General features: G+C 33.9%; 2 protein-coding genes across 3 annotated transcripts; both read left to right on the forward strand.

Annotated features, from left to right (window-relative positions):
* The first annotated feature begins 5,029 nt into the window (after positions 1 to 5,029).
* Positions 5,030 to 7,004, forward strand: LOC130976258 (protein C2-DOMAIN ABA-RELATED 7-like). 2 transcript variants are annotated; one of them, XM_057901072.1, is made up of 3 exons: positions 5,030 to 5,290; positions 5,729 to 5,824; positions 6,272 to 7,004. In XM_057901072.1, the coding sequence occupies exons 1-3, from the start codon at positions 5,180 to 5,182 to the stop codon at positions 6,575 to 6,577; spliced, it is 513 nt and encodes a 170-aa protein (XP_057757055.1). In that variant the 5' UTR covers positions 5,030 to 5,179; the 3' UTR covers positions 6,578 to 7,004. The 2 variants fall into 2 exon arrangements, with proteins under 2 accessions (XP_057757055.1, XP_057757056.1); XM_057901073.1 differs by lacking the exon at positions 5,030 to 5,290 and adding an exon at positions 5,361 to 5,634.
* A 442-nt stretch (positions 7,005 to 7,446) lies between these two features.
* LOC130973180 (uncharacterized) lies at positions 7,447 to 11,417 on the forward strand. Its single transcript, XM_057897618.1, has 7 exons — positions 7,447 to 8,103; positions 8,440 to 8,703; positions 9,203 to 9,719; positions 9,805 to 10,010; positions 10,091 to 10,203; positions 10,860 to 11,000; positions 11,123 to 11,417. Exons 1-7 carry the CDS (start codon positions 7,564 to 7,566, stop codon positions 11,202 to 11,204), a joined length of 1,863 nt encoding a protein of 620 aa, XP_057753601.1. The 5' UTR covers positions 7,447 to 7,563; the 3' UTR covers positions 11,205 to 11,417.
* Positions 11,418 to 13,750: the final 2,333 nt, after the last annotated feature.

The following is a 13,750-nucleotide window of genomic DNA, read 5'->3' on the forward strand; positions in this document are numbered from 1 at the left end:
AAGGTCGTAGCCTTCGTGAGGCTATTACTAAGGAGTAGGCAAACTTCTCTAGTTTGTGGTATCTTAGCTCAGGGCCTTGTAGAACTTTACTGATGAAATAAACTGGATGTTGTCCGACCTCATCTTCTCTTATCAGGGCTGATGAGACAGCCTTGTCCGCTACGGATAAGTACAGGACGAGGTCTCTTCCAGATACTGGTCGGGTCAGAATAGGAGGTTGGCTTAAAAACTTTTTGAACTCCTGGAACGCCTCCTCACATTCAGGAGTCCATTCAAACTGACATCCATTTCTTAATAAGGAGAACAGTGGAAGGGATTTTAGTGCCGATCCTGCCAAAAATCTGGAGAGGGCTGCAAGTCGGCCATTCAGCTGCTGGACTTCTCTCAAACAAGTCGGGCTTTTCATCTCTAGGATGGCTCTACACTTATCGGGATTGGCTTCGATCCCTCTTTGTGTTAGCATGAATCCTAGAAATTTCCCTGCCTCCACTGCAAACGCGCACTTTGCGGGATTTAGTCTCATCCCGTGCAGCCTTATGGTGTCAAAGACTTGTGAGAGGTCTGACAGGAGGTCGACTTCTTTCTTGGTTTTTACCAGCATGTCATCGACTTATACTTCCATTAGACTCCCAAGGTGAGAGGAAAACACTTTATTCATCAACCTTTGATATGTGGCTCCTGCATTCTTCAATCCGAATGGCATGACCACGTAGCAGAAATTAGCTCTGGGTGTGATGAATGATGTTTTCTCCTGGTCTGGCTCATACATTGGGATTTGATTATATCCGGAGTAGGCGTCCATAAATGATACGTATTGATACCCCGAGCTGGAGTCCACTAGGGTATCAATACTTGGCAGTGGATAAGGGTCCTTGGGACATGCCTTATTTAAGTCGGTATAGTCGACACACATTCTCCATTTGCCATTCTGTTTTTTGACTAGCACTACATTGGCTAGCCATGTTGGGTACTTGACATATCTGATGAAGCCAGCTTCCAGGAGCGCCTGCACTTGTTCTTCTACTATTAGGACTCGTTCTGGGCCGAGCTTGCATCTTCTTTGTTGTACAGGTCGGGATCCCGGATAAACCGAGAGCTTGTGGGACATGAGCTCGGGGTCTATCCCAAGCATGTCAGAGGCCTTCCAGGCGAAGAGGTCGGAGTTATCTCTTAGGAGCTTAGTCAATTCTTGTTTTAGGGTTTTCCCTAGGTTGGCTCCTATATGAGTATTTTTCCCTTCCTCTTTACCGACCTGTATCTCCTCGGTTTTTCCTCCCGGTTGTGGTCGCAGCTCTTCTCTGGCCTTGCACCGCCGAGCTCTATTGTGTGAACTTCTCTGCCCTTTTCTCTCAGATTTAGGCTTTCATTGTAGCATTTCCTTGCCAACTTTTGATCCCCTCTTACCGTTGCTATCCCTGCTGAGGTCGGGAATTTCATGCAAAGGTGGGGAGTGGATACCACGGCTCCGAGTCGATTAAGGGTAGCTCTGCCGATTAAAGCATTATATGCTGACCCCACATCAATGACTATGAAGTCTATACTCAGAGTCTTTGATTTTTCCCCTTTTCCAAAAGTGGTGTGGAGGGGCAAAAATCCCAGTGGTTTTATTGGCGTGTCCTCTAATCCGTATAGGGTGTCGGGGTAGGCTCTTAATTCTTTCTCATCCAACCCTAGCTTGTCAAAAGCGGGCTTAAAAAGGATGTCCGCTGAGCTTCCTTGGTCTACTAGGATTCTGTGGAGATGGGCATTCGCTAGGATCATAGTTATCACTACTGGATCATCGTGTCCAGGGATTATTCCTTGCCCATCTTCTTTTGTGAATGAAATGGTAGGGAGGTCGGATGACTCTTCTCCGACCTGGTAGACTCTTTTGAGATGTCTTTTGCGAGAGGATTTGGTAAGTCCCCCTCCCGCGAACCCTCCTGAGATCATATGGATATGTCTCTCTGGAGTCTGCGGCGGTGGGTCTCTTCTATCCATATCGTCTCGCTTTCTCTTTCCATGACCGTCCGACCTTTCTATGAGATATCTATCAAGCCGACCTTCCCTAGCCAGCTTTTCTATCACATTTTTAAGGTCGTAACAGTCGTTTGTGGAGTGACCATATATTTTATGGTACTCACAGTAATCGCTGCAGCTCCCCCCTTTTTTATTTTTAATGGGTCTAGGGGGTGGCAGTCTTTCAGTGTTACAAATCTCTCTGTATACATCCACTATAGAAACTTTCAGAGGAGTATAAGAGTGATATTTTCTTGGTCTCTTAAGACCGAGTTCTTCCTTTTTCTTGGTTTCCCTTTCCCTCTCTTTTGTTGAGGGAGGGGGCCCAGGTCGCCAACTCAGGTCTCTCAACTTAGCGTTTTCCTCTATATTGATGTACTTTTTAGCTCTTTTCTGTACATCACTTAAAGAAACGGGGTGTCTTTTAGATATGGATTGTGAGAAGGGACCTTCTCTGAGTCCATTGACTAACCCCATTATGACTGCCTCTGTGGGCAGGTCTTGAATCTCTAAACACGCTTTATTGAACCTTTTCATATAGGCTCGTAAGGATTCTCCGACCTCCTGTTTTATTCCCAGGAGGCTCGGTGCATGTTTCACTTTGTCTTTCTGGATAGGGAACCTCATCAAAAACTTCCTTGAGAGGTCTTCAAAGCTAGTAACCGACCTCGGGGGGAGGCTATCTAACCACTTCATCGCTGCTTTCGATAGAGTGGTCGGGAAAGCTTGGCATCGCGTGGCGTCGGAAGCATCGGCTAGGTACATCCGACTTTTGAAGTTGCTCAGGTGATGCTTTGGATCCGTGGTTCCATCATAGAGGTCCATATCAGGGCTTTTGAAGTTCCTTGGAACTTTTGCCCTCATTATGTCCTCGCTGAAAGGGTCCTCCCCTCCTAAGGGCGGCTCTTCTCATTCGCCACGGGAGTTGCGACCTTTGAGGGAGGATTCTAACGTTAAGAGTTTTCTTTCTAACTCTTTTCGTCGTTCCATCTCCTCTTTTAGGTTCTTTTCAGTTTCTTTTTGTCGCTCTCGTCCTTGTTCTAACTGTTCCAGGCGACTGTGGGCTAATCCCATGAGTTCAGTTACATGGGGTGGTCCCTCTTTCTCTGATTCGCGCCCTTCTGAAGAGTTTACCTTCGGGTTTTTTACTCCGGAGGTACCTTCCCTGTGTTGATCATTAATTTCCTGTTGGAGGGTGAAGTCCGCATTGTTATTGCCTGTGTCCAGATTCTCTTGTTCAGAATCTGTCTCCACATGACCTTCTTCGTGGGATCTGTCCGCCATCAGTGGTTGATCTCTCGGGTCCCCGGCAACGGCGCCAATGTTACGGTGGGTAACCGGAGATTGATGGGCTAGATGGAATTGGTTGGCCCAAATGTGTGAAGGAGGAGGATTCCGAATGGATCTGCAACTCGGGAGGCTCCGTCCGACTTGTTTGTGCGAGGAGATGGGGGTGGTACCTGCAAAGACACTCCGATGCCTAAGTTAGCCAGAGTGTGAGCAGGTCTAGAGAGTATTGGACTTAGAGATACCTGAGGGGTGTCAGTGTATTTATAGCGGTGAACCAATAATCACCGTTGAGTAGTGCCATATTTTTAGGGTGTTAACCATCCCATTATCTTAGGGAGGTTAAGATATGGCTCGTGGAAGTGGTTAGAGAGATTCTAGGGGCAGTTACTCATTTGAATGAGTGTTTATCCGCCAGCTAATCTCGTGCCCGACTTCTTTAGAACAGGTCGTGGTGAGTACCGACTTCATAGGATGAAGATTGGTAATGGTGAGGCCCAACCCTCTGGATTAGGTCTTTTACTTGATCCTGGACCTTTATTATTGGGTCAGGATATGAACAATTATTATGCATTCGAATATCAGTAAAATCTATATATTACTAAACATCACAATCTAATAATCGTACACAACCTCACGATTTACTGATTTAGTAACTACATTTTGGTTCTCTAAATTATTAACAAAATCAGTTTTGGGTTTCGTACAAACAAAATATAAAAATTTTTCAGCTATTAAATACAAACAACTAAATAAGTACTCCCATTTTTTCAGCTAAATTTTTATAAAATGACTGGTTTTGTTATCCTGTGTTTTAAGAATATTGATTAAGTATATTATAAAAAACGTTTTAATATTTTTGATATATTTAATATATTAAAAATATAAAAAAATTATTTTTACAATAAAGAATATTAAAATAATTTTTTTTATTATATATTTCACCAATATCTTTAGGACACAGACTAACAAAACCCCAAAATAAAATATCAAATTCTTTGGCAAAAGAAAAAAGTATCGTCTGATTGCATTGCTGATCCACTTGCAACCACAATTTTCTGGCCTCAGAAGGGTATATCCAATTTGCATGGACCAACTTATATTCATCTAACAAAGGCAAGCCCATTCGAACCAATCTTCAATCTTGGGTTTGATTTTCGGGTTGCGTTGGCGGCTTGGAGCGTCTCTATTGAGTCTGGGCCAGGTATTGGAGTTTGGTCATTTTTTTGACTAATTTTATTATTTTTCGTTAGAAAAAAGGGAGAGAGTAAAATAAATGAATTATAAATTATAAAAATAACTGTCACCAAAAAAAAAAATTATAAAAATAACTGAGTTGCCTAATAATTTTAAATTATACATTTTTTTTTATTTTTCACAGTGCTCCTAATCGGGTCAAAGAATAATTTATTGTGAATTAGAATTTTATTTAAGAATTTATTATAACATTTGCTTAGTCGAACAAATTACCTGAAAAATATTGAGAGATTGAGAGATGAAAAAGCCCGTGATCCATGAGAGCCACATGTTTTTACCAATACGTGTAAATAAAAATTGACAATTATTATTGACCGTGTAACTTGTTTATCTACCACAAGAAAAAGAGAAAAAAAGGACAATTCCTTTTTAGGTGTGGACCAAGTTTGAGGATTGGTTTTTTGTCGTGTGCGTTGTTTTAAGATGCTTGCGTTTAACAAAGTTGTAAGTGTTCAGATTCATATATATAATAATAAGTTAATAACACAAACAAATCAAATTGTGCAGGGTGTGTAAGTGTTAGTGTGTTACAGATAAAAAATAAGAGAAATAATAACAAGAATAGCAACTTTTTTATTATATTCTCCATCGTTTCATTAGCACATAGCAATTCCGAATAGACAAAGGTGGGTTTTCAATGGAGAACATTCTGGGTCTCATCAAACTACGCATCAAAAGAGGCACTAACCTCAAACCTTGTGATAGTGATTCCAGTGACCCTTATGTCCTTGTCACCTTGGAGGAAACGGTTAGAACTTAGAACTTATTAGAACCCTTTTCTCTTTTATTTTTTTTATTTCTAATTTATTTTTTATGGCTGCATGCACCCCTGAACCTTGAGATCATATATTATCATCATGTGGATGTTGATTCTTGTTATTTATGTTATGTTATTCTAATTTTATCATTTTCTGTTTCAGCCATATGTGGAAATGAGCATCTGGGTCTATTTAATGATGCTTTCTAATTCTATTTTAAGATGTGCATTCATATGATTATTTCTTTTCCTGTTTTCCATATGTATCATTACACTTTTTTTTAAGAAAAAAAAGACAGAATAATATACCCTGTTGGCTTATGATGTTGTTTAAAGTGAGCTTGGACGTGAATGTTTATCAATAGTTCAATTTTTCTGATGCTCTAAACTACTTGGTCTGAATATTTTAACTTGTTTTAATTACTGCAGAAACTGAAAACTCGTCATGAGAAAGATAGCTTGAATCCTGAGTGGAATGAAGAATTGACACTCTATATTAAGGATGTTAATATTCCCATTCATCTTGTAAGTATTATAACGATTTTTATCAATGGATGTACCTTTTATAGAATGATATATGCTCTTGGAGGCAATGCTAAAAGGGGGTGCTTCTTGTACAAAATGGTTGAATGTTGAAACAGAAACAGGGCAATTGTCTTGAAAAAAATTTGTCAGATTTTTTGTCCAACTAAAAAGAAAAGGCACCGAGTGTAGGAATGTAAGATTTTTGCGTTTTGCCCTTAACCTGAAACATTTCTTACTAAGTGAGGAGTTAAACAAATCTTAGTTTTTTATTTATTATATTTTATATCAATGGTTCATATTTAGAACTTATAATTTAAGGTTTAGGATTTAGAATACAGTTCAGGGAGCATTGCACTCCTTACTTTCTCTGAAACGCATTAGCATTTGCCCTTAAATACTTGCCAAAATAACTTTGTTGATGGGTTTGAATTTTGTTGTTCTTTGAAGACGGTTTGTGACAAAGACACTTTCACCAAGGACGACAAGATGGGCGAAGCGGATATCGACTTGAAGCCATATCTTCTGTGTGTGAAGGTGGGATTAAGCGAGCTGCCAGAGGGCCATGTGGTGAAGAGGATTGAACCAAATGACTCTAACTGCCTTGCTGAAGAGAGCAAGATCATATGGACTAATGGGAAAGTAATCCAATATATGACCTTAAAATTGAGAAATGTTAACACTGGTGAGCTTCATGTGGAAATTGAGTGGCTTGATGTTCCTGAATCCAAGGGCTTATCTGGGGTTCCACTTTAGATCTGTTTTCATTTTCATTATCATTCCCTTGCTTTAGTAGTACTTGTGTTATGTATTTATCATGTTGTTATCACAAACTAAGATTTTGTTAACATATAACCCATCTTATTATGGAGTGAGAATTAGGATGAGTTGCTGATATATCATGTTTTGTTGGTATTTAACTATTTATGATCATAAGGATGATCTTCAAATATTTATATTCATGTCTTACAACATATTCTAAGTTTATCCCCTTCCGCATTTCATAGTTTCATGAATTTATCAATTAGGTGATGTACTGTGTACCAGTTTGTATACTAATTTACAGTTCATCTAGGTATCAGAAATCAAAACACCATGGATATACTTTTCACATAATGTTAGAAGTCATATTGCGTTCCATGTAACTATATAGCTATATTAGAATTATCTTCGTTCTTATTTAGCTATTACCCAAATTATCATTTTCATTTTGTGACGTCAAATCAACTTTTTTTTTTTAAAAAAAATATTTATATATTAACTTTAAATAATCGGTTCTTGAATCCAGGGTTTATGTTCAAAACCCAGTAAAGACAAGACTTTAGAAGCTGCCAGCAAATATGCTGATAATGAGTAGTTGTTTTGGTTCTTCAACTAACACTAGCCACAAATCATGGTCAATTCTCTTTGATCAAACCCAAACAAGTAATGACAAAGAAATATAAATCTCTTAGCATGTTTAATTTAGATAGACAAGCAATATGAAAGAATATGCCAGAGGTTCTCATTTTGGCTCTGAAAATATCATAATTGGAATATAGACAAAAAAACCATAAACAAAAATCTTCTTTGGGTGGAGATATTTCTTTTGTTCTTTTTCATTTTTTGCATTTTCGTTCCTAAGATATGGATTTGTAAGGTTATGGTTTAATGCTTCTGAGTTTCCTTATCTTCACAAGACTTCAGTTTCATTCAAACAAAGAAAGAAGAGCGCCAAACAAAATTAAAAGCTACTAAAAACAATGGCTGCTGCTTCTACTTCTCCAAACTTCTCAACACCTTTGCATAATAACATTAACCTCAAAACATTCCCTAAATGTTTGAATACCAAACTTAGCTTCTCATCATTCTATGTGCCATACAACAAGTCCATTATTATTCGAGCAAAATCATTTGGCGCGACGAAATTCGACGAGGTTGTGGTTGATGAAGAGATGGACAAGATTAGGAGGCTTCAGAACGGCTCGGACGTCAGAGGGGTGGCGTTGGAGGGCGAGAAAGGAAGGCCGGTCGACCTTACTCCCCCCGCCGTAGAGGCAATAGTAGAGAGTTTTGGAGAGTGGGTTATACGTGGTTTGGAGAGTGAAAAAGGACACCCTGTGGAGAATGTGAGGGTCTCACTAGGCCGTGATCCTCGAATCTCCGGCACTAAGCTCAGCGCGGCGGTGTTTGCTGGCCTTGCTCGCGCCGGTTGCATGGTCTATGACATGGGACTAGCCACAACACCGGCTTGTTTCATGAGTACATTGTTGCCACCATTTATGTATGATGCCTCAATAATGGTATGCCACATATAATTTTCTTGATTCTTCTTGCTACCATTTCTTTGCTGATTCTTGATTAATTATCAATCTATATCTAGATATAAATTGTATTAGAATATATTTCTATCAATATAAAAGGTTGAAAATAGAATATATCAATGAACAAAGTATTATATTGCTTGCTATGTTAACATGAATAAAAATTTAATTTTGATACACTGTTCGTGTAAAATAGTTTATATTAGCAAAAATAATTATATATTAAAAGAACAAATATGATTAAATGATTGTATAAAATATTTTATATTTTCAGTGCATCAAAATTAAAATTATGGGTATAATTTTTTTCCACAGATGACAGCATCTCACTTACCTTACACAAGAAATGGTCTCAAGTTCTTTACAAAGAGAGGGGGATTGACTTCACAACAGGTAGAAGAGATATGTGATAAAGCTGCTCATAAATATGCAAATAGGTTGGCCAAAGTATCTACCTTGCTCAACGTTCTTCCAACTAAGGTTGACTTCATGAGCACTTATGCAAAGCATCTAAGAGAAATCATCAAGGAGAGGGTCAACCATCCTTTGCATTATGACACTCCACTCCAGGGATTTCAGGTTAACTTCACTAACATGGATCTTTTTTCTGTATTTACACTCTGCTATTTTGCAATCTGATTCTTCGCTCTTGACACATGTCATTATAGCACATCGAATTTCGGTACATATTACATCAAGAAATACAATGCTTTTTAACAAACAAATATTTTTTTAAAAAAACTTAATGATCAATAATTATAATTTATATTTGCCATTACTTTTACTAGCAGCCCAACACTTTTTGTTCAGCACGTTCATACTATATTTTTCACAAATGCTTTTAGATATTGTTGACTAACTACTAGTCAAAAATAAAAAATTGTACTGACCCTGTGTCTTAGAATGTTTACGAATACTAGTTTTACAAGCTAAAATATTCACGTAGTAAGACGCGTTACGTTATGACTAAAATGGACAACTTGTAAATTTTGTTGCACAAAACCCAAAAGAAAATCAAAAGAGATGAATATTTTATAAAAAGAAAAATTTATTAAAATTAGAAAATCAAAATATGCAGATAATTGTAAATGCTGGAAATGGATCAGGAGGATTCTTTACATGGGATGTGTTAGACAAACTTGGAGCAGATACCTTTGGGTCTCTGCACCTCAACCCTGACGGCATGTTCCCCAACCACATCCCGAACCCAGAGGACAAAACCGCCATGGCGCTGACACGAGCCGCCGTGCTGGACAACTCGGCCGACCTTGGAATAGTGTTCGACACCGATGTGGACAGAAGTGGCGTGGTTGACAAGAAAGGGAATCCAATAAATGGTGACAAGTTAATCGCTCTCATGGCTGCAATTGTTCTAAAGGAAAATCCAGGTTCGACTATAGTGACCGATGCTCGAACAAGCATGGGACTGACTAGATTCATAACTGAAAGAGGAGGACACCATTGCCTCTACCGAGTTGGATACCGGAATGTTATTGATAAGGGAGCTCAGCTCAACGACGAAGGAATCGAGACGCATCTTATGATGGAAACATCTGGCCATGGTGCTCTTAAAGAGAATCATTTCCTCGACGATGGTTAGTTAGTAGTTGTGTTGTTTAACTGATTCTCAATGTGTAAACATCTATCTATCTAATACTTTTAGACATCTTGTATGTGAAGGCGCCTACATGGTGGTGAAGATTATAATCGAAATGGTGCGAATGAAGCTCGCCGGATCAGCTGATGATGAAGGAATTGGTAGTCTCATAAAAGATCTTGAAGAGCCTTGTGAATCCGTAGAGCTAAGGATAAATATAATCTCTGAAGCTAGAGATGCCAAAGCAAAAGGATCAGAGGCTATTGAAACATTTAGAAAGTATATTGAGGTATGTGTATATGTTTAAAGCTTCAAATAAATTGAAGATCCGTATATTGAGATTTCATGGAGTTCATTGTTGTTAAATAGGAAGGGAAGCTTAAAGGGTGGGATTTGGATGCATGTGGTGACTGTTGGGTGAGTGAAGGGTGTCTGCTTGATTCAAATGACACTCCTACACCCATTGACGCTTACATGTACAGGTAAAAACCTCGTATAGAATAATTCTAGTAGTTTGATCTCATTTTTTGGACACAATTTTCGTTTCTAACTTAGCAAACTAGTCTTCTAAGATTTAAATATATTAAGGTGCCTTTAGTTTATATTTTTATTTCTGTTTTTGTTTTTAATATTTTTTATTTTTAAAATTTTATACAAGAAAAGTATAAAAATAATTTTAATAAAAATAAAAAATGAAAATGCAAATGAAACCCATTCTTAAATTCATGTTTAAATCAACGAATTCAATACTTACTATTTTTTTAAATAAATATTTTATGTATACTAAAAATTTTCACCAAATTAATCATTATGTATTTATTAATTTACACATTTTTTTTTTAAATTAATAATCAATTGTCAGATTACTCAAATTTGTTTAAAGTAGTGAAACAATTTTTTATAAGATACCAAATACGTATATTTATACATGATAATTGATTGAAAACTAATTTTTTATATACACGTAAATGAATTTTTTTAATCAAAGAAAGTAATCCGGTAGCTTTTTTGAACGAAGGATAAAATTATTATTTTTTTAGTTCTGAAGGAAGGCTTTGTCTTTTGCATTTTTTGTAAAAGAACCAAATTAAGCTGTTTTTTTAATGAAAAGTAACTAACTTGATTGTGAAAAATACAGGGCAAAAGTATCTAATGATGAGCATGGAGAACATGGTTGGGTTCACATGAGGCAGAGTATTCACAATCCAAACATTGCTGTGAACATGCAATCATCTGTTCAAGGAGGATGTTGGTCCATGGCAAGAGCTTTTAGAGACGAGTATGTCACATATTAACACTATTTATAATTTATCTCTTTGAAAGCATTTTATTGAACCTGTAATTTGTTTATCTGATTTTCTTTCTTCTTTTTTTTTTTTGTAATTTTTTCAATCTTTGCAGTTTCCTTAAATCAAGTGGAGTTGATGCATTCCTTGACATTACTCAAATTGATAAGTTTGCTGAAAATGGCACCGTGGCCTAATTTGGAAATGGCATTTCCAACGTGACACCATTTTATAGTGAATTATTGTACATTTGTACCATAAAATTAAGAAAAATTAAATATAAGTATACCACTGCAGTTGAGTACATATAAAATGTAACAAGATATGAGAATAATGTTAGACTCTATAGATCAAATAATAAGGATTTAGAACACCAGTTTATATACAATAATGAAACCTGAAAGTACCAATCACTAGTTCATGACAAAATTCTACATGATCCTCATTAGATAATCATTTTTTTATTTTCTTTTTGTTAGAATTATAGCATCTTCTTAATGAAGAGATTGATAACCAAACGCCAGTCACCAATATCTGCAAACTTTCTCATCAAAACAATAACAAAGGTTCGGTCTTTCATTTTGTTGAAATAACATTTTTGTTCTATCCAAGATGATGATGATACCAAAATCATCTCGAATTAGAGTTTATAATTTCATGCGAATTCCTCTCCCCTCCCCGTCACGGGAGAAAAAAGATTAAAAAAAAAAAAAACAGCTTGGCCTAGGTTGATTTTTCAAGTATAATCTCCTAAGTTTTGGTTAATTCTTTATTTGATTATTCTTATTCTTTATTTTTTAAAGTTTTTATAGACAGTTCATTTTTATTTCAAGTAAAAAATGTTCGTTTATTATTTTTGTTTTATCTCATTCTTCTAAATATGGTAAAACAATAATAATTATCACTTTGTAGATACAATAATAAACAAGATATCGGTACAATTTTTTATATGTTTCTAAAGGAATTTAAAAAAGGAAGTCACTAAGATAAAGACGCCTAAAACGTCTTTTTTTAAAGATATTTCCATGTTGTATTTTAATTGGTTTCTGTATAATTTATTTGGTATTCCTCATCACATATTATTAAATTCCTTAAAAGATTTTCTTTTCAAAAATAATAAAAAACATTTAATTTGGACTAAAACAAAAAAGGTAATAGATTAACTATTAAATTTTTTTAAAAGATTATTTACATAAAAAAATATATCACATTCATATATATATATATATATATATATATATATATATATATATATATATATATATATATATTATACAAAGCTCTTAAGATTTTTATAAATAAAAAATAATTAATTTATATTCGTATAATATATAAAATAATTACTATATTATTATTATATTATAGATTAAAATTTACTAATTTAAATTTTGTTTTTATTTTGAATATAAGCATTAGAAATAATAAATAAATTTTTTATAACAAGATGTAATGTAATAAAATATATATAATATTAATTAATTTTTAAAAAATTCTGAAAAGATATTTTTTTCTAATAAAGTGTTATTAAAAAATTAACATTATAAAAACTAATTTCAACCAATATGATATAATAGGTTATTAAATATATTTAATACAAAACACATTGAATATAAATTTTTATTGAGTTTAAATTTTAAATAATTTTTAATTGAATTTCGAATACTTTTATTTTAAAGAGTTAGAATATTTTAATATTATTTTTTTCGTATCTTTTTAATTGAGTCTTTGATTTTTTAATTATAAACCTTATTTATAATTAAGAGTAATGTTTTAACACCACCAATTAGTCACACATATAAAAATACAAGAACAATTCTATTGTCATAATTATAATCTAACTTTATAAGCAATACAATACAATGAAACTATAATAACTAAATTTTATCTACATCTATAGTCACATTTCATAAATAATATAATTAAATTATATTTATGTTTATAATTAAAATATGAATAAAAATACAAAAAATTATTAGCATGGTTAATTTTTTCGTTCATAATTTTTTTATTATTTTTGTTGTGAAAAGTTTAATTATTTTAATAATTGATTATTTTTTAAAAAGATAATTGAATAATACAAAAAAGTCTTATTAAGAGTAATTTATTTATATATGATTAAAAAATAATTGAATAATTATATACGGTAAAAAATTAATATTATTAAAAAATAAAAATAAATTTTATTTTAAAATTAAAAATAAAGTTTATTTAAAAATAAAATTAAAAATCATGGTTTTTTTTCCAAAATTTATCTACGAGTAATTCTATAAATATTTTATGATGAATAAAAAAATTAAACTCGTACTAAAATTTATTCTAATAAAATTTATTTTTATTCTACTAAACGTTAAATATTTCTTTTCTCCATTAGAGAAGAATGATAAACTTCCATACTTCTATTATGTTATGGCAATAATTTGGCCTATTATTTTTTAATGTACATAATAATAATAATAATAATAATAATAATAATAATAATAATAATAATAATAATAATAATAAATAAATAAATAAATAAATAAATAAATATATCACAGTAAAAAAGGAAGCACGTCACTAAATAATTTATCATCCGAATTATATATGAATCAAATTGATAATACGAGGGCTAACACTACAAAAATCGATAAAAAGGTTAGAGATTTACAAAACCTTTCTTAAGATCATAAAAAAAAGTTTATATTTGTGTGATATATAAAATAATTATTATATTATTATTATTATTATTACATTATATATATAT

This window comes from Arachis stenosperma, chromosome 4 (assembly GCF_014773155.1).
Source record: "Arachis stenosperma cultivar V10309 chromosome 4, arast.V10309.gnm1.PFL2, whole genome shotgun sequence".
NCBI classification, from domain to species: Eukaryota; Viridiplantae; Streptophyta; class Magnoliopsida; order Fabales; family Fabaceae; genus Arachis; species Arachis stenosperma.